At 41.3% G+C, this 24339-nt stretch overlaps 1 protein-coding gene across 3 annotated transcripts in view; it reads right to left on the bottom strand.

Annotated features, from left to right (window-relative positions):
- The window catches only part of MAP3K20 (mitogen-activated protein kinase kinase kinase 20), a 92589-nt gene that overhangs the window by 16985 nt on the left and 51265 nt on the right, over nucleotides 1-24339 (bottom strand). For 2 of the 3 annotated variants that reach the window (XM_031505411.3, XM_085585073.1), the window contains exons 10-16: nucleotides 23360-23466; nucleotides 15698-15833; nucleotides 5021-5065; nucleotides 4058-4088; nucleotides 3798-3937; nucleotides 2565-2627; nucleotides 1467-1559 (exon numbers count right to left, since the gene is read on the bottom strand). In XM_031505411.3, the coding sequence (XP_031361271.2) occupies nucleotides 1467-1559; nucleotides 2565-2627; nucleotides 3798-3937; nucleotides 4058-4088; nucleotides 5021-5065; nucleotides 15698-15833; nucleotides 23360-23466 (615 nt within the window). The remainder of the gene's footprint in view (nucleotides 1-1466; nucleotides 1560-2564; nucleotides 2628-3797; nucleotides 3938-4057; nucleotides 4089-5020; nucleotides 5066-15697; nucleotides 15834-23359; nucleotides 23467-24339) is intronic. The other variant, XM_085585074.1, reaches the window with a different exon arrangement.

Genomic DNA, 24339 nt, shown 5'->3' with positions numbered 1-24339 from the left:
TTGATACAGTCTCATTTGCACATTTTGCTGTCATGGCTAAAACATCTACTCATCTTCAAACTTAAGGAGACATTAGTACAACATTAATTTCTCTCCAGTGCTCTGAGGTCTATTTGCTCCTTCCTGCGGGTGGTTGCCCAACTCCCTGCACTATGGCTCACAACCCATATTGGAAATGGAAGGGAGATACGAGTTTTTTCATGGACTTTTAGTTCCTTCAAGAGTTAGTTGCACTTGGGAGAGAAAAAAGCACACCTACAAAAAAGCAGCTGTACAGCTGCATAAGCAACATGCATTCAAGAACACTGAGACAGTCTAAGTAATTCACATAGAAATAAAGATTTTTATAGGGAAAAGAAGTACTCAGGATACAATAAACAAACTAAAAAAGGAAATCTCCAGATAAAAAGCTTTTTTAAATTGATGAAATTATTTCAGTATGAGTACAAATTCCTACTAAGTTCAAACCTAAATGCTTTCTCTGCAAGCCCCACCAAGTACAGAAATCAAGAGACTTCTGCAAACAATATGCCCTAAAAGCAAAGCAGCCAGATTAACACAAGATGAAAGTCAGCCTCCCACAAATTTAAGGTGGACACACAATGCAGATTTATCAAATACAAAAGGAAACAAATCCTGCTGTCACAACCGCTGACTCTAGCTCAGAAATGCTTTGCACACCATTTCCACATAGATGATTAATTGTAAAACCCTTGAATTCAGAGTCCATGGCAAGCTGGACAAAGCAAGCAAAAAGCATGGGACAAACCTCACTCTTGAGAAAAAACAATGTGGTAGAAGTCCTTTGCTGGAACATCTGGAGTCATCAACACTCCAGTTACATAGGGTGTAACCAGAGATCCTTGAACCAGCTCAGCTTGGAGCTGAGGACTTATTAGGATGTGGCACACTGGCAATTGCTGGAGCACAGCAGTTTTGTGCAATGTGCTGCAACTACCCCTCCCTCCTTCCCCAGTGCCATGAGGTCACAGAGTCTCCACCAGGACCAGTCCTGCCCAGCCAGCAGCCATGCATGCCTTGTATTTTCCAAACTCCTCTTGGTTGCATAAAACAGTATCTCCTTTCTGCTGAGACAAAAGGAAGTCTGCCCACCAACATCAGGCATATGCCACTGCTCAACTGTCAGTGGGTTTTTTTGAATAAATGGATTACCATTTCACACTCATTGGGATAAAAGAAACAAAATGAAATCCCAATTTACAAAAATTACAATTTAAAAAACAGCTTTCAGCCAAAACTTTCTGTGCCACTCTTTTCTTCCTTGCCTGTACTGGGGGGACAGTTCCTCATCACTGATGCAGCCCCATTTACCACCTTGACATTCAGTCAGCACTTTCCAAAATAAGAGAATTCTCATGCAAATTTATCTTTTGTGTCCAGAAGATACTAGACCTTCTGGGTACAGACTCTTAACCAAACCAACTGATCTAGCACCCCTAGCTTACCTTTGGACCATTTCCCGGCTTCAAGTGATAACCAAAAACAAGTTCAAGATTCACTATTTTCTCTATGCTTTCTTCAGCTCCACCTGCAGAATCCTGCCAAAAAAAAAAAAACAGGCAAAGGTGAGAATTCACATCTACCACAACCTGCTGGGAGACAGGAGCACAGCCTTTGGTGGCAGAAAGGATTTGCCTTTCAGGTGTTACAAGTCTGGCAGGCAGCAGAAAGGAGACATCACACTCCAAGAGGGGCAAAGGCTTCTGTATGGGTTTAGGGCTGGTAGTGGATGGCAACTGGGAGATGCTGCACACTTTCTGCTCCAGGCTGAGCTGCTCTGGCACAGTGCAGTGTCCCTGCGAGCATTGTGACAGCTTCTGCCATTGGAACTGCAGCTGGCACAGCTAAGCAAAGATGCAATGCTCTGATTTTCATTTTCCCCTCCAGGGAACAGAGTTTTGCTATATGCAAATTTGCTTTACGTGGATTTTACTCTATCACCGTGCAATAAATTATGACTAAAAAAGCTACTTCAGGATTTGGGGTCTAGAATTCCTTGGTTAGCTTACTGAATTAAATAAGGCAAATATCTGCTCTAGCAACACCAAAGTTCCCAAACACTCTCTTCCTTTTGCATGGGTCTTATTACTGATTATCAGAAAACTAATTGGTTAACGTAAGGGTGGCAAGACACTATCATCCTTCTCTCCTATAACATTAGCACACCAGGGAATGATGGGCTTATTCTGGGCCAGCGGTCTGCTGTTCTTCAGTGGTGACCAGTTGGTGGCAGCAGTTTGGAGGAATGGCTCTTCAAAGTAGTTTCTGATTAATGACAGCAAGCAGATTGCAACCAGTTGTCATTTAATTTAATTCTACCAGCTCCATGATACAAACTTAGAACTTCCTTGAAAACAATTTCTATTATCCTATTATTTGTTCTGATGTGACCCATTGCTGCTGTTGACTCTCCACATTAGTTACAACCCTCTGTAGGAAATGCAACCTTGCCCTCTCCTGAATGGGGGAAAGTTGAGACATGAGAACAGTGAAATATTCACACCAGCACGAGAAGCACGTCTTATATCAACAGTGAGACTTGCCTTAATTAATGGTGGAAAATGAAATAGATTTAGGTAGTCATGGGTTAACTTCTCGATAGCAGTCTAGAAAAAAAAAATCAACAAAACCAGATGGGAGTTATTTAGTATCTCATCCTGCAAATACCAGCATGAAAAACAGCACAACCCCACATGCCCCCTGTTTTCCACTGTGGATACATTAGGGCATGTGAGAAGAGTTTAAAATATAGCCCTGTTCTGGAAACTGTTGTGGTAGATTGGCCCTGGTTTGCGTTCAGAATCAGATCTGCTTAATCAGAAAAAGAGATGTTCAGGGGGCTGGGTTTTGTTGTTTTTATTTATGCTCAAATCAACCCAGGAAGCTGAGATCTTTCATTTTGGACATTAATGACTTTATTAAGTTTCAATAATTTTCCCTGTAGGAAATGTAAATTAAATATATCAGTAATGGTGTGTGGGCATGGAAAAAATGGCTGATGAGCAAAAGGGGAATAAATCCGTGTGATTTACAAAGCTAAATTTGCAGGACTAGCAATTACAATACAAGTATCTCTTTACTAGCAAATTGGGATCTAAAATGATTGAGAAGCAACAGAATTATAGATGCTGCTTTTATAGAATCCATTTTCCAAAGCTGACTGCCAGAAAACTCTCTCCTGTGGCTACAGTACTAATACCATTACTGTTGTCATGATCACATTTTCCAGACCATGATTTTCTTAACTTATTACAAACATTAGTAATTTAAAACACTGTTTAAAAGCAAAGTTCTAAGAGCAAAGAAACCTATCTGCCAATCATTTTTAAAGTAGTTGAACTGAATTTTGTTAGTCTAAATATGCTTTGTGCTATAAATGAGATGTAGAAGTTGAGAAGCTGAGATTTCAGTTCAAATAACTGTTTCACATCTGTTTCTCCTTCAGCTAAAGAGAGTTCTCTCTGAAGATTCCCAAGCTTTTCTGCTGGGAGAATGGCCCTCCCAGGTGAAGCTGCAGCAGTACTGCCATCCAGCTCACAAGAAAAATAAGAGCTACAGAGGAGTATAAAGAGCACAGCACATTTTCATGCCTCATAAAATACTCAGGTTGCTTTGAGTTCTAGATCCATATGAACTATAATTCTGTTTATTTTAGATACCAAATATGTTCTCTATTTAGCTTTGCAACTTTTTTTGTTGCTAACTACTGAAACTCCATAGACTCTATAATACTCATACTATAACCTACTGCAACATTCAATATATGCTGATAATACCTTTAAATGAATGATGTGTCCTCTGGAAACAATTCCCATGTCCTTTAAATCCTCTTCTTCTAGAAGAAGCAATTGCTTCCCAGTGATATGATGCTCCTTAAACAAGCTAGCATAGACACTCATTTCACCAGAAGTATCACCTTAAGATAAAAAGAGGTTACTCAGAAATCCACATGGAACTTTGTTGGAGAGAGGGAAAATGAACAAATGTCTATTAGTTCATAAATGTGAGCATGAAAGGACATATTAATAGCTTTTACCTTTTCTAGTAAGTTGTTGCATCCAGAAAAACTGCAAAAAAGAGGAATCAATCTTGAAGTTCAAATTATCAAAATATTGTATTACAGTTATTTGGAGTTCACAAGTAATCATCCTTTTTAAAACAAAATTTATAATATTTCTCACTTTGGGATAAAGGACTCAGGATTCACCAATGCAAGTGATTTCTTCTATTTAGCTTTTCCAAACTGCCTTCCATTTTGCAGCCACCTTTCTCAGTTTATTGTCATGAAGAACTGAAATGACCAAAGCAGAAGCTGAGAAATGTTATGTACTAAAAGGGCTGAAGTGAAGGAGCCAGAGCTTTTATGGTTTTTGCATATGGTTTTTTTATGGCTTTACAGACAGTTCTTTGGTAAATGTCAGCCAAACAACCCCATGATGCATAAGACACAAAAGGACTGCTTGATAGGGCATTAAAATAATTTTGACACATCACTATGTCAGAGATAAATCACCAATGTGTCTTGTTTAGCCTTTTAACTGAATAAAAGGTATAAAGTACTCAATGCCATTATTTTATATGAAAGAGAGGTTCCACACCCCCTAAAAAGCCCTAAACTTTTTTTCAGTTAATTGCCATCCAGGTGGCACACAGTGGGATAAAAGCTTTGAACTCATTTTGTCCTGTCCAGGGTTGGGTCACTGGGCACTTCCACATTCCTTAAACAAGGACTCAGGAATGTCCTCCTGGCTGCTATAATTTCCCAGCTCCCACTATTTTCTGGACACTGGAGAATGTGGCTGTTTTATTAAGGTAACTCAAACCCTTAAATTACTCCTGGTCATTTCCAAGCCATTCTGGGACACAAGTTTCACCAAACAAACAGCAGTAAATTCTCACCTAGATGTTCTGCTCCGGCCTTCCCTCCCACCGTGCCCGCTGTCATTTGTCAGAGAGCTCCAGCATCATCACCCTGGCCACATTAACACAAAATACTCACCACATCTTCCTCGGTCCATGCACAAATATCAAAGGAGGGCAGCAACTGTGTGAGAGATATGAATTGAAAAGAAAACCATCTGATCATTTTTCTCCCCTCCACCCAAATTTTACTCTGGTGGCTGATCCTATTCTGTTCCTTTTTCCCTGCAAAGAGCAGGACTGAGGCTGCAACTCATATTGATGTACTAAACCACTGCATTCGCACTGATTGTGGGCTGGCTCCAACAGCGTGTTGGCAGTGTTAAATTGATCCTGTCCCTCTCTGCAGATAAAATTACCAGCAGATCTCCAACAAAAACAACTAAGGAAGCAAAAGTAAACCATCTGATGGCAAGGGACTCTGTCTGCCTCTCCTCTTGGTTCTAACATTACAGGAAGGCTTTTGCTATGGCTTTGGTCTGCAATGAAAATAATGCTGGGATTATGACTCCCTCCCAGATGATGGGTATTTTCTACAAAAGGAAGGAAAACTTTCACTGGACAGTAGCAAAAACAGATTTTGGAGTCTGGCCACTGCAGTTTGTCTTCCCACCCATGTACAGACAAGTCTCTCTTGGTTGCTGCCACTGCTTTGCAACTACTCCTATAAGGCTGGAGGAGTGCAGCACTTCCCAGCTTCCTCCTACACTTTGTTGGATGCAAGATGGTGTTAGCTCTTGAAGCACTAGGAAACCATGGAGGAATGGCTGCATTAAACAAAATTCTGGGATGATTTGAAAACTGACAGAGAAGGTGTCACTGTAATAGTGATTGCCATTCTACTCATTCAAGTATATGGTATCCAAAGTGTCACCTTCTTGGCATTTTTATCCAGCTTAAAGAGTTAGCGTTCATTGTTGCAGATCTGTATTTGGACAGTCAGTGTCTCTCCTAAAAGCTCAAGATCATGATGTAGGTGCAAACTCTTTTGATGTTGATAACAGTGATTTATGAGAGACTCAGCTCAGTTACCCACGAGCCCCCATGGCTTGGTCACCTCCTTCAGAGAGCCCTGCCACCCCCAGGTATCCCAGACCCCACCCACAACCCAAGCATGTCCCCATGGCAGGCCCTCGCCCTGGCACCTCCAGCTGCACAATAAGTGACCTGCAGCCTGGGCAGAATGCTGTGGGGCAAAAGTAGTGCTGGGGGCCACACTTAAGGAAAGGAAGGGCAAGTGGCAATTGTGAACACCCTCATGAGGCCGTGAGTATAAGTACCTTTTGTAGGTACTTATAATCAAACTGGCTGGTGCTGCAGCAGGATCCTGATATAACTGAAAAATTTACTGCAGAAGCCCAATAATGCATTTTTAGATGTACAGTGGGTTTTTTCTGATTTCTTCATGTTTAAATATAACCAGTAGCAGAATAGTTCTGTATTATTTCTCTGGTTTTTTTTTCTTAATAGGAGAATAAAGGAGAAATGTCACATAGTTAGTAATACAGAAAAGTGACTTAAACCAGCAGACAATAAGGAAACTCTTGGAATACCAGTGTTTTACACAGTGACACAAATGCATAAAATTTACTGTCAAAATGTTTATTGCAAAATAGAAGTTTGGAACAAAAGAGAAGCAAGGGAAAATTTCACACCAAAAGAAAGTTTATGACACCAATTGAGAAAATTGAATACATTGTATGATTTCATTTGTTTGCTTTGGTTTTACACTGGAAAATCAAATCCACAGTGTGAATAAAACAAGACATGGTATGTCAAGTGCAATAAAGAGGATAACTGACACTGCAAGATTTTTCCACACAGAAGTGTAACATTGCATGTTCCACACAAATGATATATTCAGTTTACAGCACAAGAGTCTTGGCATAGGCATTGAACTCAGCTTTGCTTTTTCAGAAGGGAAAATTAAGTTTTCTAACACTGTGAAAATATTTGCTATTCGAATTCCATCAGTTCAAACCTGAAGTGAAAGTAGCATTGACTCCTACTATTCAGTACAAAACTTCTCCAGTAGTGCAAAAGCAAGAAATGCAGTGGACTATATCTGACTTTAAAAGGCATATGAGCATTTAGCACACAATATAAAATGTTAACAGAAACTCATTGGTTCTACAGTTTTAAAATTAAATCTTCACACATCAGAATTCTCTGTGCAGATTTTACAGTGTACACTAAGTTGAAGCCTGGGGGAAAGGGGAAAGGTCTCTCCTCCAGATTCCTACCAGTGCATTTTAAGGGCTGTGAAAATTACTAAATGAACTTACTTTTTCTACCTGAACATTCTACCTAGGACTGTAGTTAAAACCTCTGTCAAGTCAGAGGTCTTATTAAAAACCTGTAAAAGCTGCCTGATTACAGATAAAGGAAGTACAGCACTAAAGACACATAATAACACAGCTCAATACTTAAAAACTATATGCACACTACAGATCTATTGCTACTGCTGAGAGCAATACCCATCATTACTGCATCAGATATTTAACTCAGAATAAACCCTTTAAAACCCAGAAGGAAAGGGAATCAACATCTAAGAAAACCTCTGGAATGATAAGCAAACGCCAAGCCATGAACATGACTGTGTGACAAGAGGCCACGCCACACCTCACCTCCAGAAAGCCCTTCCTGTCCAGAGGGGACAAGCTCCATGTCAGGGAGCACACAATGGCTGGCAATGCAGCGCACCCACACCGTACCCTAAGGCACTTGCTACTCCAAGAAATTAGTGATGTTACCATCTCAAAAACAACTAAATCAAAAGTTTTCCTTCATCAAGTCCCACTTCCATATTTTTTCACCACTGCTAAGGAAAAGAAATGGAGTTGGGAGTTGGACATCCTGTCTTGGTCCCAGCTGACCATTAAGCAAGCCAAAAGTCAATCCTCCCCATTCTTCTCTGAGGCCACTTACCCACCTAAGTTAATGTTTGCAGTACAGCCAAGTTCAGGCCTGGTTCTTACCTCTCCCCTCCATCAAATGCAACAATACTATTTTACTGCAAAAAACTTCAGGCTTTATGGAAGACAGAGGAAACTGGGAACCCAAAAGGCCTGGCAGGGCCTAGTGAGCTGAGAGGTGTACAAGGCACAGGAAGGTTTTTGGTGGTTTGTTCTGGCTTTGGCCCAGAGCAGCCAGACAAATGCTTTCTGGGTTTGGTTAATGCTTTCATTAGCTGACACACAATGTGGCTCTGGACTATTGTGGAAATTTGTATAACCTGGTGATGAGACAGGTAGAAGATGGACTCGGATACACTGCAGAGCAAAATCAGGTGTGGAAGATGAAATACTCTGCCCCGCTCCAACCACCATACCTGCCCACCAGAGCCATTTTCAAAGCCTTTAGCTAGTGAGAAGCATTTCAGAGGCAGAAACAACACAACTTGATTCTCACATATGATAACTGGCTTGTAGACTGGAGACACCTGGTGTGAAATTCATCATGGGAAAGTAAAAATGCAATTAATACCACTGCTTTTGTAGTAAGCACAGCCAATATCCTAAGTATAATACTATCTCAACTGCATCAGAAGAGTTTGTCACGTTATCATCTCATCTACAATTCGGAGGTCACCTTTGCTACTTTGAATGCATGGGAAGTTTCAGAAGAACTTAAATTTTTCCTTAAGATAGTTTAATTTTCTTTGAGAAACAACATGGGGAAAAAAGGTGAAGGGAAAAAAAAAATCCATCTTGCTTCATTAAAAAATACTGAAACAAGTAGGTAGAAATTACCACAAGCATGTTACCACATTCTGATGGTATTTGCTGATATAAGTGACACACCTGGGTAAGCACAAAAGCTTGAAGACAGACTTAAACCTTGTGACATTGCAACTATGAAAATCAATGTCATACTACTTTAAAACTATTTTTATTTCTGTAAAGATTAATTAAAAATTCACTTACAACCCACACAAACATAAATGTGCATTAAGTGCTCCGAGATTTTCAAACAGCAAAAAAGTGCAAAATATTAACGCTAGGAACAGATTTTTTGGGTTTTTGAATTAGAAATGTACTGAACCAAATTTTGTTTTCAATTGTACATCCCTACACTGCTTATGTGGTACAGTAATTTATGCACAATGATACACACTTAAGACCTAAAGTGCACATATTATATTACACAAATCCATCAAATTTTGCCGAGTGCAAAGTGGCAGTTACAAAAATAGTATCATTGCTGTGGGTGTTAGCAGACATAGACTTACAAAAATAGTACAAATCTACACTGGAAAAGGCTATTTGTTCTTATTTCCATTTCATCATTTGCCCTTCCGAGTCTCTTTTTCTCCCTAAAATCAGGTGGCTTTGATGAACCTAAGAAGCCATCCCCACCTGAGCCAAAGGAGTTTCTCCTTGGGATACTTTGAACATTTACTGCATCATTTAAATGATAATTTCATCATGAGAAAAGCTTTGGAATACAAGAGGGATAAATTTAAGTCAATAGATTTGGGAGTGTTTGGAAGAGGGTTAAATGACTTCCTGCAGGAACTACGATCCCGTGAAAACTGATTGGAGCAGGTGGCCTGAGTGCAGCACTTGTGCCTCGCAGGTGACTGACCAGTGCTGATGCTTAAGGATAAAACAATTCTTTCTCACAACCCAAAGAGGTGCCGACTCTAGAAAAACTCCTTCAAAGAACTGTTTTGTTGAGTGAGCAGGTAATGATTTGAGGCCTGCTGTTATCTAATGTATCCCTTTTTTTCTAAGCTATCCACAAAACACCATAATATATAGGTTAGAGCCATGTAACCGGCAAGCCTATAATTAAAGAAACCACTCAAAACCAGAAGTTTTATAAAAGAAACCCTTCCAGTAATTGAAAATGGAATTTTGATGGCTTATTCCAACTACTGCTACACTACACAGTAACATTTTTCTTTTGAAATGCTGCCCTTCTTCCTTGGCAAATATTTTACAACATCTTCCTTTCTAACCTGCATCTGTGTTCACACTGGTTTCCCTCCCTCCTTCTGCATCACCACTAAAGGGGTCATCAGGAGAAACTTCCTCACTGCTCTCAACATAAGTGCCTGGCAGGCAATTATTGCAGCAGATTGTTACACACTGAGTTTTATGGTAAGCTGTAACAGCAGTGACAATACTTTAAAAGTAATGTAGCTGCAAAAAACAATAATGCAGAGTCTAGTAAATATTCCTGACATTACTGCCAGATTCTACTATGGAGAATTTTACACAAGCCACAGTAGTAGGGCCCAAGCTGAAATGTCACAGTGGCTTTCTCTTTGTCCTCTCCCAAGGATGGCACATGCCGTTTAGCAGATACAACAGAATCAAAATTTGCAAACACTGATTTTTGCTCTCAGGTACAAGAATAAGTCCATCAAAGTTAATGAGGCTTCATGGATTTACATCAACATAACTGAAAATTAGCTTCTAGATCACAATATCTGATAATAGATGCAGAGGTCTGATTGCAGTTTACTTTGCTAGAGTGAATTATATACACATGCACATACACGTGAGGGGGGGGAAAAAAGAACATTTATAGAAATCATCTACTAATAGGGATTATCTGGGTTCTGCTGCTATTCAATTTTTAAACTATATATTTAACTAACCCCTCTCTTCCCCACCAAGCTTCTCTGTTCCTAGAAACCTATTTGTGACTTCCCACAATGCTGCCTTGAAAAAGGCTTTAAATTAAGAAACACAGCAAACACCTTCACTACAACAGTAAGAAAGAATGGATGTAGAAAATAGCAAATCTGGAAGTACAAGCATATGCATATGACTGACAATTAAAGGGGTAAGGGAAATGACAAAAAACACAAAAGAAAAATTTGAAGTACATCAATGGCATTAATGGCATTGAAGTTTCTCCCAGTGTTTCCAGATCTTAAATTTATCAAGCCATAGTTTCCGTAATCAGGCACTAGGAATTATATATATAATCATAAAGTAATAATAATCTCAATTAGTTTGGAAAGTTTGGCTCCAAATTTCATCAAAGCAGAAATAAGTCAGCACAATCGTAACAAAAACAACATATCTTTCTACATACAAATATGCTTAGCCTTGTAAATATATTTTTCATTGTTGTTTGTTTGTTTTTCGTTCTTTTACAGGATTTAAACAGACCAAACTGACAGGATTCTTGTTCTACAACTTTATTGTTTTGCTTTGCTAAAACGATTTCAGGATTAACTCTACAACTTATTTCATTCGCTGCTATCATCTGTGTCATCAAAATCATCATCATCATCATCATCATCATCTGACCAGTCGAATTCACTGAAACCCAAAGCCATGTTGATTTTCTTCCCTTTTCTCATAGAGGTGGTTTTAGAAGAATTCTTTTTGGCTTGCATGTTTATCTGCATTCCAGAATGCAGGACAGATCCTGCTTTGTTCAGAGAGAAGATATCCCCAAAGCCCGTCATCATCAAGGCCTTCAGACTTTGGTTCATGCCAGCTACCTCCCCGTTACTCGTTGCTGTGATCTGACATGACATCTCTGCACTGTTTGACTCCTCTGTTTTAGATTCAAAGTAAGACTCCTGAGACATTCTTGCAGCAAGAGGTAAGTAAAACTATTTAAAGGAGGAAAGGACAGAGCAAAAGTGAAAGTTAGAACCAATTTAAAAATCAAGGAAAAAGACACCACCAGATTAGTCAGCAATCAACAGAAAGCATACGATTAGTGAATCTAAACAAGGAGATCAAGTAAGAATTCATTTAAAACAGATAGCATCCTTCTGGGGTCATTGTTCTTAAATCAAAGTGCAAAATCACTGAGTGGCATGGGAAGAACCACAGGCAACAGAGCTTTCACGACAAAAGAAGGTTCAAACTCTTCAATCCTTCATTTTGTACAGCACAAAACAGAATATGACATTTCCCAACCAGGTGGACTGGTTCCAAAGCAATTGGAGTTGCTTAATTCAACCTTTCAGGATTGAAGAATAAATCAGGTTAAGACCAGAGAACCCAAACAAGCTCTGCAGTTTGATGCAGAAGCAGCAGCCCCTAAATATCAGAAATGAAAGCAGCAGCTTTTTGAGTGTATGCTCAAAAGGAGAGAAAGGGTCACCCAGCAACAGCCACAATCAGAAATGAGTCTCTCACCAATGCAAAGGACAGGAGAACTGGCCTCCAGCCTGCACCAGCACCACACCTTCAGAAGCCATCACAGGGACTAGCAGGCAGGGGAACAGGGGTGGTTTTGGTCAGCTTGTCAGCTTCTTCAGCTTTTTTTTTTTTTCTTTAGTGGTATCAAGAGACATCTGTCAATTGCTTGTACATCATCTTACATTTCTGCTAATCTTCACCTACACTTAATGGAATTCTGCTGACCCAGTCTGTTTGTAGTAACAAATGAAATATGCCCTCCTCAGGAAAATTATTAATGCCTCTTCAGAGTGGCCAGGTTAGTAACCTCTGTGACATATTTGCCTGTGCTTCACAGGGAATAAAACCGCAGGCGTTTCACCCTAAATTAAACTACCTACTTGTCTTGGGGTGTCAAACTGAGACACTACTAAAACAACAGCAAAGGAGCTGTGTGTAAACATCTTCACTAGCCTTTCTTTCCAAAGCATTTGTAAAACTACCTACCCAAAATTCATGGATTTTCATATATTTTTACCTAATCAGAAAACTGACTGAAGAGTCAGTGGCAGTTGATCAAAACAAGTTACAGGGGTGATTATGGTGATGCCCTGTTATGTAACACAAGAGGCTTCACAGCCAGGGTTGCTCAAAGAGCACCCATTTCTTGGTAAAACCACTTATATTGACTAATTTTCTATCATTAAAAAAGACAGCATCTGTCTTCTGTTCCACTTGAGCTTTCCCTACTTACATAGACTTACTATTTGCATTGTGCTTAAGTAAAGTTAGTGATCAGCATTTAAGAAACAAAAATAAAATGAAGAAGTTGAGATGATGGGGTGCCCTAAATACTCTTCATGCATCCTATTGCTACGTGATGAAAGAACCTACAGCTAAGCTTCTATACACCTGGCTGTACAAAAACCTCCAGTTACACCATCAACAGCGTGCTAGTTGGATCAAGGATCAGCAAAAGCTCTTCCCAACAAAAAGAAGGAATCTTTCAAAAATGAGACCTAGCACATACACTCCACTGTCATGTAGTTATAGCCACTTTAGATCCACAGAAGAGCATCCCTGACATATGGGAAGAATTCCCTACAAAAATCAACAAAGCTGCAAATCAGCTTTCCACTGAAACACCTTTCTGGGTCATTGACTGTACAATGTCTGAGAGTGTGTAAGCTGTGAATGGCTCATTTTGCAAGTTATAATCACTTTACTTCCTCCATATTTTGCCATCTCGTTATCTGGAGAATTCAAAGAGTTTTTTGGGACAGGACATGCCTTTAGTGACACACTGCATATGATGACTATCAGAAGAGACCCTTAGAAATGGCTGGGATCCACCAGTCTCTCTAAACTCCATGGTTAAATGAGCACCTGCAGGTACAGGCCATCATACATGACACATGGATTTCATGTCTTGTTCACTGTCTTCCTCTAAATAAGATGTTCATCTTAGCTACATACACTACCATCAAAGTCAAATCTTCTTTCAAGAGAAGTCTCCCATTCCATGGCAGCTATGGATATATTTTACTCCACCAAAATGCTCCAGATTCCCTTGTGCTAGAGGCTTTTAGAGATCTGCACAAAGGAATTTGCAGACTCAAAGGCACCTGTTCTGTAAGATGCAGCAGAAATAGGGTCAAAACAAGAGCAGGGAGAAATGCACAGAAGCATTTCTAAATATTGGCCTCATCCTTCCCTTATGCTGAAGTGTGCAAAGCTATACTTTACTCTTTGGAACAGGAGCAGCCTGCCACTCATAGTTACCTTCCATGCATGATGAAGCTTCTACCAATCCTACAGCACTAGAAAATCAAGTGGCAGAGACAGCTTTGATGTTCTCCTGTCATTTGGTTTAAGTTTCTACTCCTGCACACCACTGCTGGCCTCTGGTCATTGCTGCAGAGCAAAGTGAAAAGGTGACTGCAGAACACAGAGCAGGGACAAGAGTACCAGCTGAGACACAACAAGGCCTAGTTTTGGCTAAAAACCAGGTTTATGCCTAGTGGGAACTCTAAGATGCGTAACAGTTCTGGTTGCCATATCTTTATTCCTGCTTTTATAGTCAAGGTAGTTTAAAGTCAAGCACTGCAGCTCCCTGTTGTAACCCTCTAGTTTGATGCTTCTGACCAGACACTGCCTGAACTAATGGAGGGAGACAGACGCTTGACTCCCAAGGATTACACCTTGCAAACAGAATGCCCAAAGGTATTTTGCAAATGATTTACAGCTATGAATTTACAATTTAGTTGTATGTGTAACCAGTGCTATGAAAAAAAACAATCCTAATTGAATAAGCCCTTTTTTTTGACAATATGTCAAATTTTTTCCAGTAAAAGGGCTTTTTAAAAAATATGTTCTGTGCAACAATTCACTTAAGATGCATGGAAAAAACAAACATATATTTCTCTGTTAGAAGAAATTGCACTTAAATGCAATAGGACAGTAGGGTTAATGCTATGCAGAAAGACAGTTCATGCTTAGCACAATAGGCCCTAGCACAATGCTTTATTCTTGCAGCAATGCCAGCTCTAAGTGAAAAGTACAAGTCATAAGCAAGTACAGCATAAAAAAACCCTAGGCCCTTGCTGGTGAAAAGGTTTGCTCATTAAGGCTGTGTCTCATGCTGTGCTCAGGGTAGAGGATGGCCCACAGCTCAGTTACTGGAATATGGCAAGTGTTAAAGCAGGCATACAGATACCTACTGAAAACATACAGAAACTACACATAGGAAAACGTTATCCGCCGTGATTTCATTACTGCTTGTTTGCAGTTGGAACATAAATGCAACTTCATTCAAAGAACAGCAATAAGCTATGCCTTAAAAACAAGTCATATGTAAATAGGTCTGGATGGAATCAAGGTTATAAGTAGGATAAAATTGTGCATAACAAAAATCATACGCTACTGCAATCTCAATTTGGTATTTGTCGTAGCTACTGCTTTAAAAACAAGTAGGTTTCACAGTATTTTTTTAACAACTCTGTTGTAATTTGTCTCGCCATGCACTAACCCTGTGGTCCTCCCTCTGCCAATCAGTGGTTGAATTGCATAGTATTTCATTAAGAAATTCAGGATAATGCAAGGAAGGTTTTTCTTTTCTGTTTACAAATAGAAATGTGGGATCTCTACCAGCTGGTAACTGGCCAGTCAAAGTTATCTCAACTATAATTATGAACAAAACCTTAAGTTAATGCTTCAAAATTTGACCCACTTTTCAGAAAATAGGAATTTGCTTATTTTCAAAGAAAAAGAACAGAATAAAAAAAAATCTCCATAAGTTTCACAACATGCTTTCTGAAGATGCAAATGATTCTTACATTTAAGACCAAATCCTGCATCTTATAAAGTCTACAGCTTTTTGAAAAAAAGAATTTATTGAATATAAACAACTTCGAAAGCTGAGAACTCATAATAAATCAATGAGATACTACTTGAAATGCCCATGTCACAATATGAACTATCAGTAATATGTAGTAGGTGAAATTAAAAAAAATATTGTTATCTAGAGTGATGCAATAAAATTGGCCCAGATGAACAACTAAAAACAGGAGCACTACTTCCTCAATGTCTTGAGATTTACACAGACAAAGCTCCAAAATACTTCTGACACAAGATAAAAGGTTGAATTATTGTCTACTTACAGGAGTATTTGATTGTTCAGTTAACTTCTGCTCCCACATCTTCAAACGTCTCTCCCGTTCCTTTAGTTCCTGCTCTTTAAAGCTCAGATCACGCTCCAGTTTCTTTAGTCTCTCTAAGGTTGCTTCAATTTCACATCTGCACGGAGACAATTTGTTACGTCTTGTCTTTTCCTGACAGATATAAATTGTTCATAATTCCCACCTGAATGTTAATTAAATGTGAAAGGCTGAAAAGTACAATACTAACTCAAGCAGTTCATTTAATTACCAAATGCAAAGTCTTTCACAGCTTTAGGAAAAAATGGTAATGTTTATAGTTCAGACCATAATACCTTCAGTTGAAGAAAATAACATTTAAAAGAGTAAAATACCATATAACAAAAACATTTTTTAAATGAAAATGCCTTCTTTCCCCCCCAACATCAAGAAACATGATCTTACCCATAAAGAAGCTGCATTAAGAACTGGTAATAGGACAAGCATTAGCAACACAATACTGGTAGTGCAAGAAGCCCATTTGTCTGGGTTTATAACTTGACTATAAATACTACTTGGACTTACACTCAAAACGCACAGAAGCGTTTTGTGGGGAAATATTTTCCCCACTTACCTTCTTGTTTCTTTAGGTGAAGATACAAGAGCAAAAATACAAATTGTAATGTGAGCCAATCCTGCAAATGGTTACAAATACAAGCTTCTCAAGTTTGGAACGGTTGTGAGAAGGATTTGGTTGACTTTTCTCCATTTCTCATCATACTTGCAAAGTTATGAAAAGTAGAAAGGGCAGGAAATTAAGGCAGTACTCTAAGAAAGTTGCAGATACCATCTTTATTTTGTTTCACTGCACATACCTCCCTTAACCGAGTTGTTTCTTTTGACATACTGTCTGATGGACAGTGAATTTTAAACACACAAACTGAACTGTTCTTGGAAAAGACTTAAACAAGTTTTGCACTACACAAATACACAGAAGGTGAACAACAATTCTGTCACCAAATTCAGCAATATATTTTGCTTGTGGGGTAAAAAAAAGAAAAATCTCCTATTAGTATCAGAGGTTGTACTTGCATTTAACATTTCTGTGCCTGTTTGGGAGACTGTGCACTGCCTGCCTTCCTGTGGGAAGAGTCAATCACAGTGTTTTGTTTTCCTCCTTGAAAAACTGAACTCTTAAGAAGACAAGAGATCCTAAAGAGAGCTCCAAAGATAGCTATTTGCACTCTGCAAGGTTAAATATTCTGCTCAAACTTCCACATTATTTTCCTTGTGTTAACATGCTGTGAACAAAATATGCTCCTTCTGATGTTTTCAAAAAGAAAGTAGAAGGACTAACAGAGCTAGCTGTCATTTCTATTTGGGGTGGAGAAAGAGAATTACTTGTTTCTGCAAATCTCCTGTCCTGGCATGGAATGATTAAACTCTTTTCCACTAAAAGAGTTCAACCTCTCAATGTGGGAAAATAGCATACCCAAATAATCTATTTAAGCAAATAAAATAATATAAATATTCCAAATGTTATAGATTTCCTATTTTGAGAAGGCATATCTGTCAGAGATGTACTTAGAAAGTACAGTGAAAGTATTCAAAACTCAAGTAACCAGCAAATCCTACAGCAAACTTTACCACCATGCTTAATTCTACTGCAGAAATCAGCCACCTGGGGGCAAAGGCATTTATCACACTTGACTCCTGCTGAGTGAGCTGTTTTATGTGGTGGTCAGAACAAATACCCCTCGTAATTATGTTTCAAATTTCAAGAAAAAGTCTATATCATATTGGCATGCATAAATTAAGACTGATCCTTTATGTTGGGTAAAAAGTGGTCTCACATCATAATAAAGAGACAACAAGGGAACAAACTAAAAGGCACTGGATCGAAGGTCAGAACGTGACTCATCACCAGACACCCATAAACCCTTTCTGTCAGGTACAACACATACTATGCTATTTACTGTAGAAACTACAGAGCAATTTGAGGGCAGTTGCAAGCACTGCTTTTCTTAGTTTGTCTCTCATCATCGCTGCTACTTACACACAACTCTATAATTTTTTAAATATGTAAATTACATTCTCTTTTAAAATAATATTATGCGCTAGGGGAGTCCTGGTAACAATAGTTTTCTCTATGTCAAAAGTCTGTTTTGTACTGTAATTATCTCTCTTCATTAGACAGAAACTTCTCTTAAAATAAAAGGTTAGTCTGCAAAAAACAGTTACATTCTGAAAAATAATTCCACTGCATAATGGAACTGTGTAATTAAAGAGAAAGCTACTGTACATTGCCCAGTTAATGAGTCTTACTCCATAAATGAAGCAGCTTGAAACATTATACATGATAGGACATGTGGATTTGTTTGCTTCTGTAGTACTGCAGCGTGAGTTTACTGGTTTTTCTAGAATAGTTTAATTCCATGACACTGAAGAACAAACACTAATACATTACTAGAAATTATAATGATAAACATTCACAGATGAAAAACAATTATTGACATTTCTTTATATGCCATGAATTGCTACTAATACTACTAATAAACTATTTTAAGCATTGGAGCAGCCAGTCGTAGGGAGAGGATGGAAGGAGAGATGCAGTTAGTATATATGATTAAATGCAGACAAATGTGATCTCTCACTGAATTGGAACATCATTACTTCTACAGTAATTTTTTCTGACTGTAATACAAGTGACTTGAGAAAGGGCTACAAAAAGATCACAGAATATGAACTTAAACATAGGGCAGACCTATGCATCTCAGGCATAAGACAATGCCCCTGTTTTATTATAATAAAAATAAAAATGTGTTGAACATGTGTGGAACATTAGGAAAAAAGACACTGAATTATTTTAAGGAAATACAGAATGAGCAGATCAAAATGTTATATTAATATAAAAATGAAGACCAGAAAATGTGCAAATAAGACTGCATTATATAGATAAGTCAAAGCATCATTTGTTTTATCAATTCCAGCAGTCAGGTATAGACTCAGCTCACTCTCAGTTTTCATGCCAGCCAGTCAGTGATACTTGCTGTTACAGCTACAATCTTGGCATGTCTATAGAAAAAGAACCTCAGCTTGCCTTTTTTTAAGAGTGAGGAAAAACACAATTCAGCTTGTCTGAGCTTTGATTTGCTTTGATAAGTGCAGTATCCTTGTGAAAGTGCAGTATCTAGATTGTTAATTTAGAGGTCCCTCAAAGGAACAAGCATAATTTTTGCTTTTCCCAAGGTCACCCTTCTCCAGGGCTCTGATATCCAGGTTCCATTAAAATTCCCTATTTTGTGGTAATACATCTCATACTTTCCCTACTACTGGTTTCACTATCTCTTTGCAAATCACTATGGGATAAAAAAACCATGAAAAAAAAAAATCAGTAAAAGCAAAGATTTTTCAACGCAGAAGTTAAAATACATTAAATTAACATGCAGTTCTTTTTAGTAATAAACTTAAGTCACTTTTAGTTTATCCTTTGGGATCACTTTATGCATCTTTCATCTACTTCAGGTGGCAAATTTTTGGCATACTTTCTGTTTATTTGGCTAAACGTTCATGAAAGCTTTGATACAGAATGGCTTTCACACCAGGGCAGGAAGCTGTTACCAGAATTTGGGTAGGAGAGCACTCCTCCAGCTTCCCAAACAAGTGCTCACATGATTTGTGCTCTTTCTGAATGTTGTGTTTTCATTTCAGCTCAATTCAAAAATCATCTTTGCTTTCAGGCAAATCATGTCCCATCTTGAATTTTTATTTTCTCTCCCATATTTCCTTGTCTCTAAGTAATTTATTCTTCCAGAAAAAAAATGGCACATTTATTTTTAACACAAGTCTCCATGGTAAGAAGTTTTTTCATTACTCGATAGTACCACAGAGCTTTTTGTTGCTATATGGCTTTTCATTAACATCTTTTCAGGCATTCCTCATCTGAGAAATTTAGGTGTATCAAAACAAACTTTGCAAGAAATACTTGGGCCACTTGAGTCACACTTCAAGAAATAAACTGATTAAGTGAAACAATGTTTGTTACCAAATGTCAGCTAGCACAGCTTTTATTTTGCTATATTGGCAAGATTTAAGTAGTTATTCACTTTTCCTAAAGGCAAGTGAGTACCTGCTCATCTTTTAAATAAAGATTTTTATTATAAGAAACCCCTCACTAGGATAGTACTTCTTTTTCCAACCCTCCTTGTTCTGTCTTCTGTTGAACGCACCATACGATGCTTAGAGTCTGCATAAACAAAGGTGCAATGAAATTGGGGTACTTTAAATACTGCCCCGAGCGCTCAGCCGGCTTCGGGCGCAGCGGTGCCCCAGCAGCAGGAGCAGGAGCGGGAGCAGAGCAGGAGCAGGAGCAGGAGCAGGAGCTGGAGCTGGAGCAGAGCAGGAGCTGGAGCAGGAGCTGGAGCAGGGGCAGGAGCAGGAGCAGAGCAGGGGCAGGAGCAGGAGCTGGGGCAGGGGCAGGGGCAGAGGAGGAGCAGGAGCTGGAGCGGAGCAGGAGCAGAGCAAGAGCAGAGCAAGAGCAGAGCAGGAGCAGGAGCAGGAGCAGAGCAGGAGCAGGAGCAGAGCAGGAGCGGGAGCGGGAGCAGAGCAGGAGCGGGAGCGGGAGCAGGAGCAGGAGCAGAGCAGGAGCAGGAGCAGGAGCAGAGCAGGAGCAGGAGCAGGAGCGGAGCAGGAGCAGAGCAAGAGCAGAGCAGGAGCAGGAGCAGAGCAGGAGCAGAGCAGGAGCGGAACAGGAGCGGAGCAAGAGCAGAGCAGGAGCAGGAGCAGGAGCAGGAGCAGGAGCAGGAGCAGGAGTGGAGCAGGAGCAGGAGCAGAGCAAGAGCAGAGCAAGAGCAGGAGCAGGAGCAGGAGCAGGAGCAGGAGCAGGAGCAGGAGCAGGAGCAGGAGCAGGAGCAGGAGCAGGAGCAGAGCAGGAGCAGGAACAGAGCAGGAGCAGGAGCAGAGCAAGAGCAGAGCAGGAGCAGGAGCGGAGCAGGAGCAGGAGCAGGAGCAGAGCAGGAGCAGGAACAGAGCAGGAGCAGGAGCAGGAGCAGGAGCAGGAGCGGAGCAGGAGCAGGAGCAGGAGCAGGAGCAGGAGCAGGAGTGGAGCAGGAGCAGGAGCAGAGCAAGAGCAGAGCAAGAGCAGAGCAGGAGCAGGAACAGAGCAGGAGCAGAGCAAGAGCAGAGCAGGAGCAGGAGCAGGAGCAGGAGCAGGAGCAGGAGCAGGAGCAGGAACAGAGCAGGAGCAGGAGCAGAGCAAGAGCAGAGCAGGAGCAGGAGCGGAGCAGGAGCAGGAGCAGGAGCAGAGCAGGAGCAGGAACAGAGCAGGAGCAGGAGCAGGAGCAGAGCAGGAGCAGGAGCAGGAGCAGGAGCGGAGCAGGAGCAGGAGCAGGAGTAGAGCAAGAGCAGGAGCAGGAGCAGGAGCAGGAGAAGAGCAGGAGCAGGAGCGGAGCAGGAGCAGGAGCAGAGCAGGAGCAGGAGCAGGAGCGGAGCAGGAGCAGGAGCAGGAGCGGAGCAGGAGCAGGAGCAGAGCAGGAGCAGGAGCAGGAGCAGGAGCAGAGCAAGAGCAGGAGCAGAGCAGGAGCAGGAGCAGGAGCAGAGCAGGAGCAGGAACAGAGCAGGAGCAGGAGCAGAGCAAGAGCAGAGCAGGAGCAGGAACAGAGCAGGAGCAGGAACAGGAGCAGGAGCAGGAGCAGGAGCAGAGCAGGAGCAGGAGCGGAGCAGGAGCAGGAGCAGGAGCAGGAGCAGGAGCAGGAGCAGGAGCAGAGCAGGAGCAGGAGCAGGAGCAGGAGCAGGAACAGAGCAGGAGCAGGAGCAGGAGCAGAGCAGGAGCAGGAGCAGGAGCAGAGCAGGAGCAGGAGCAGGAGCAGGAGCAGGAGCAGGAGCAGGAGCAGGAGCAGGAGCAGGAGCAGAGCAGGAGCAGAGCAAGAGCAGAGCAAGAGCAGAGCAGGAGCAGGAGCAGGAGCGGAGCAGGAGCAGGAGCAGGAGCAGGAGCAGGAGCGGAGCAGGAGCGGAGCAGGAGCAGGAGCAGGAGCAGGAGCAGGAGCGGAGCAGGAGCGGAGCAGGAGCAGGAGCAGGAGCGGAGCAGGAGCAGGAGCAGGAGCAGGAACAGAGCAGGAGCAGGAGCAGAGCAGGAGCAGGAGCGGAGCAGGAGCAGGAGCAGGAACAGAGCAGGAGCAGGAGCAGGAGCAGGAGCAGGAGCAGGAGCAGGAGCAGGAGCAGGAGCAGGAGCAGGAGCAGGAGCAGAGCAGGAGCAGGAGCAGGAGCAGGAGCAGGAGCAGGAGCAGGAGCAGGAGCAGGAGCAGGAGCAGGAGCAGGAGCAGAGCAGGAGCAGGAGCGGAGCAGGAGCAGGAGCAGGAACAGAGCAGGAGCAGGAGCAGGAACAGAGCAGGAGCAGGAGCAGGAGCAGGAGCAGGAGCAGGAGCAGGAGCAGGAGCAGGAACAGAGCAGGAGCAGGAGCAGGAGCAGGAGCAGGAGCAGAGCAGCAGCGCCGGGGCAGGGCGGGCCCGGGGGCTGCGGGGCGGGGCCGCAGTGCGGCGCTGCCGCCAGCAGATGGCGCGCAGCCCCCGCTGCCGGCGCGGCCCAGGCGGGGCGGGCCCGGCCCGGGTTATTTATACCCCGCCGTGTGACCGGGGGCGTCCCAGCGACAGCTCAGTTTTTCCATCGCCCCATTAAAAATCTACGTCTTGCCTTTCCTTGGAAGGCAGCGGAAGAAACGCGGGACTGCCGGGCTTGAAACAAGCCCCACTTCCACGTTCTCCTCCCCATCCTCCACCCCGTCCCGGTTTCTCCGATGCAGAGAATCTTTCGGTATTTGTGCTCCCCGCTTATTTGTCACAGAGCCAACGCTTCTTAATATAGACTGAGGCACGATCATCTGCAAAAATCATCTCCCTGTGCAGATCTGCTTTCAATATTCCATCTCAAACAGACGGCTGTACTGGGAAGCAGCAAGTTTTCTAACCCACAAATATGATTCAGGGACAGGTTTTTGAAGTTTTGGCACATTCCAAAAAGGAGGCTGGAAGTTTTACTGCAAAACTGTAATGTAATAAAATTGTCTCAAATCTCATCTCCATTTATAATCACTTATGAATAACAATGACAATCAGCAATAGCTAAAATCATATGCTCAAGCAATGCTGGAACACTATGTAGAAACAGGACTGGCATGGGCATATGCTGGATGTGTGAACACACAGCTGACACAAAGGAGAGAACACATAAGAAATGGTAGAATGCATAAAAGAGAGGACAAATAGAGGCTTGACTTGGAAGGTGGGGTTTTTAGGCCCCTTTTTTTGGTTTTAATATTAACATCACTGATAGACTTTCTATGAAAATGCCATCAAACCTGCATGTTATCTGAATTCTTTTGCCCCCACACTATTGACTGAAACATTATAATTGGTCTTAAGATGTGAATCACAAAACCATAAATATCATGATGCCTAAACCACTGTAATAATAAATATAGGGTACAGCTAAGTGCATTGGCTCCTAATACAAGTTTCGCAACATTCTGGGCATTCCTGAAAAACAACAAGGTAAGTTATGTTCTAAAAATACTTCAAGCACACATATTTTCTACCAGTACATCACTGGAGTATGATGTCTTTCTGAAAAAAACCACTCATACCATTTCAATGTAAAACCACATCATATCATCTTGGGAGGAAGAAAACTTACCTCCACTCTGCCTTGTTATGCAGGAATGAGTTACACTGGTCTGGAAGGTTGCTGTCATTTGACATAGATTCCAGGATTGAAATAATCTGCTTGAAAGATGGTCTTTTCTGAAGAAAAAAGGAAAACAAACCAGAGCATTTGCATTCATATAAAACTACTAAAACTATCTGCAGGAATTTTTCAACTGAAACTCCACAGTTAACAGGAATTGCCACACTTCTTTCTGACCACAGCATCCTACAAGAGGACTGTAAATGGTTTAATTTTGTTCTTCCATTAAAGGAGTCACACAGGACTCAAGTCACACAGGCTAGTAAGACTGAAGCCTTAGCTTAGTCTCCCTTGTCTACTAGTAAAACAGTATTAAACATTAGAATCATCAACCGTCTAGATTCTTAATTTGAGAGAATAATTTTTCTCAAGCTAAGAGGGAAAATGCTTCCAAATAGAGAAGGCTGGACCATCAGCAACTAGTAATTATACAGATGGCCTTTTACAGGTATTAACACAAACTCTTTGGTGTGTGAACAAGCCATTTAGCTGCCTATCAAAAACAGGTTTCTGGCTGCAGTTCCCCTTTTGCAGAGGAGATACTTTCAGAAAAACTCTGACTTGGCTACTTCAGGAGCAGTCAGGGAAGAAGTGAAGTTTGAGGTTAGGGAAGGATGTCTTGCCTGGCAGCTAAGCTCATGGTAGTGGACTCTGTGCTCTTCTGTCCTGGGCTCATTTACTGAGCTTTCTGTTCCAGGGCTCTCCATCCAAGACCCACTGTGCTCACAAGCCAGAAAGACCAGTTAAAACTTCTCTTTTTTTTTTTTTTTCTTTCTTCCATTTTTCCCTTGGTCCCAAGGACAAGCTATGAAGTGGGATAATAACTGAAAACTGAAAAAGCCAGTTAAATGTGTTTCTTGAAAGAGCACTGACTCTGTTAGTCTGTTTGACAGACCCCAGACAAGGTTGAGACAAAAGGTTGAAACAAA

Source organism: Lonchura striata, chromosome 7 (assembly GCF_050655825.1).
Source record: "Lonchura striata isolate lonStrDom1 chromosome 7, ASM5065582v1, whole genome shotgun sequence".
NCBI classification, from domain to species: domain Eukaryota; kingdom Metazoa; phylum Chordata; class Aves; order Passeriformes; family Estrildidae; genus Lonchura; species Lonchura striata.
The sequence above is the reverse complement of the archived record's forward strand: the minus strand, read 5'-3'. Positions and strand labels throughout refer to the sequence as shown.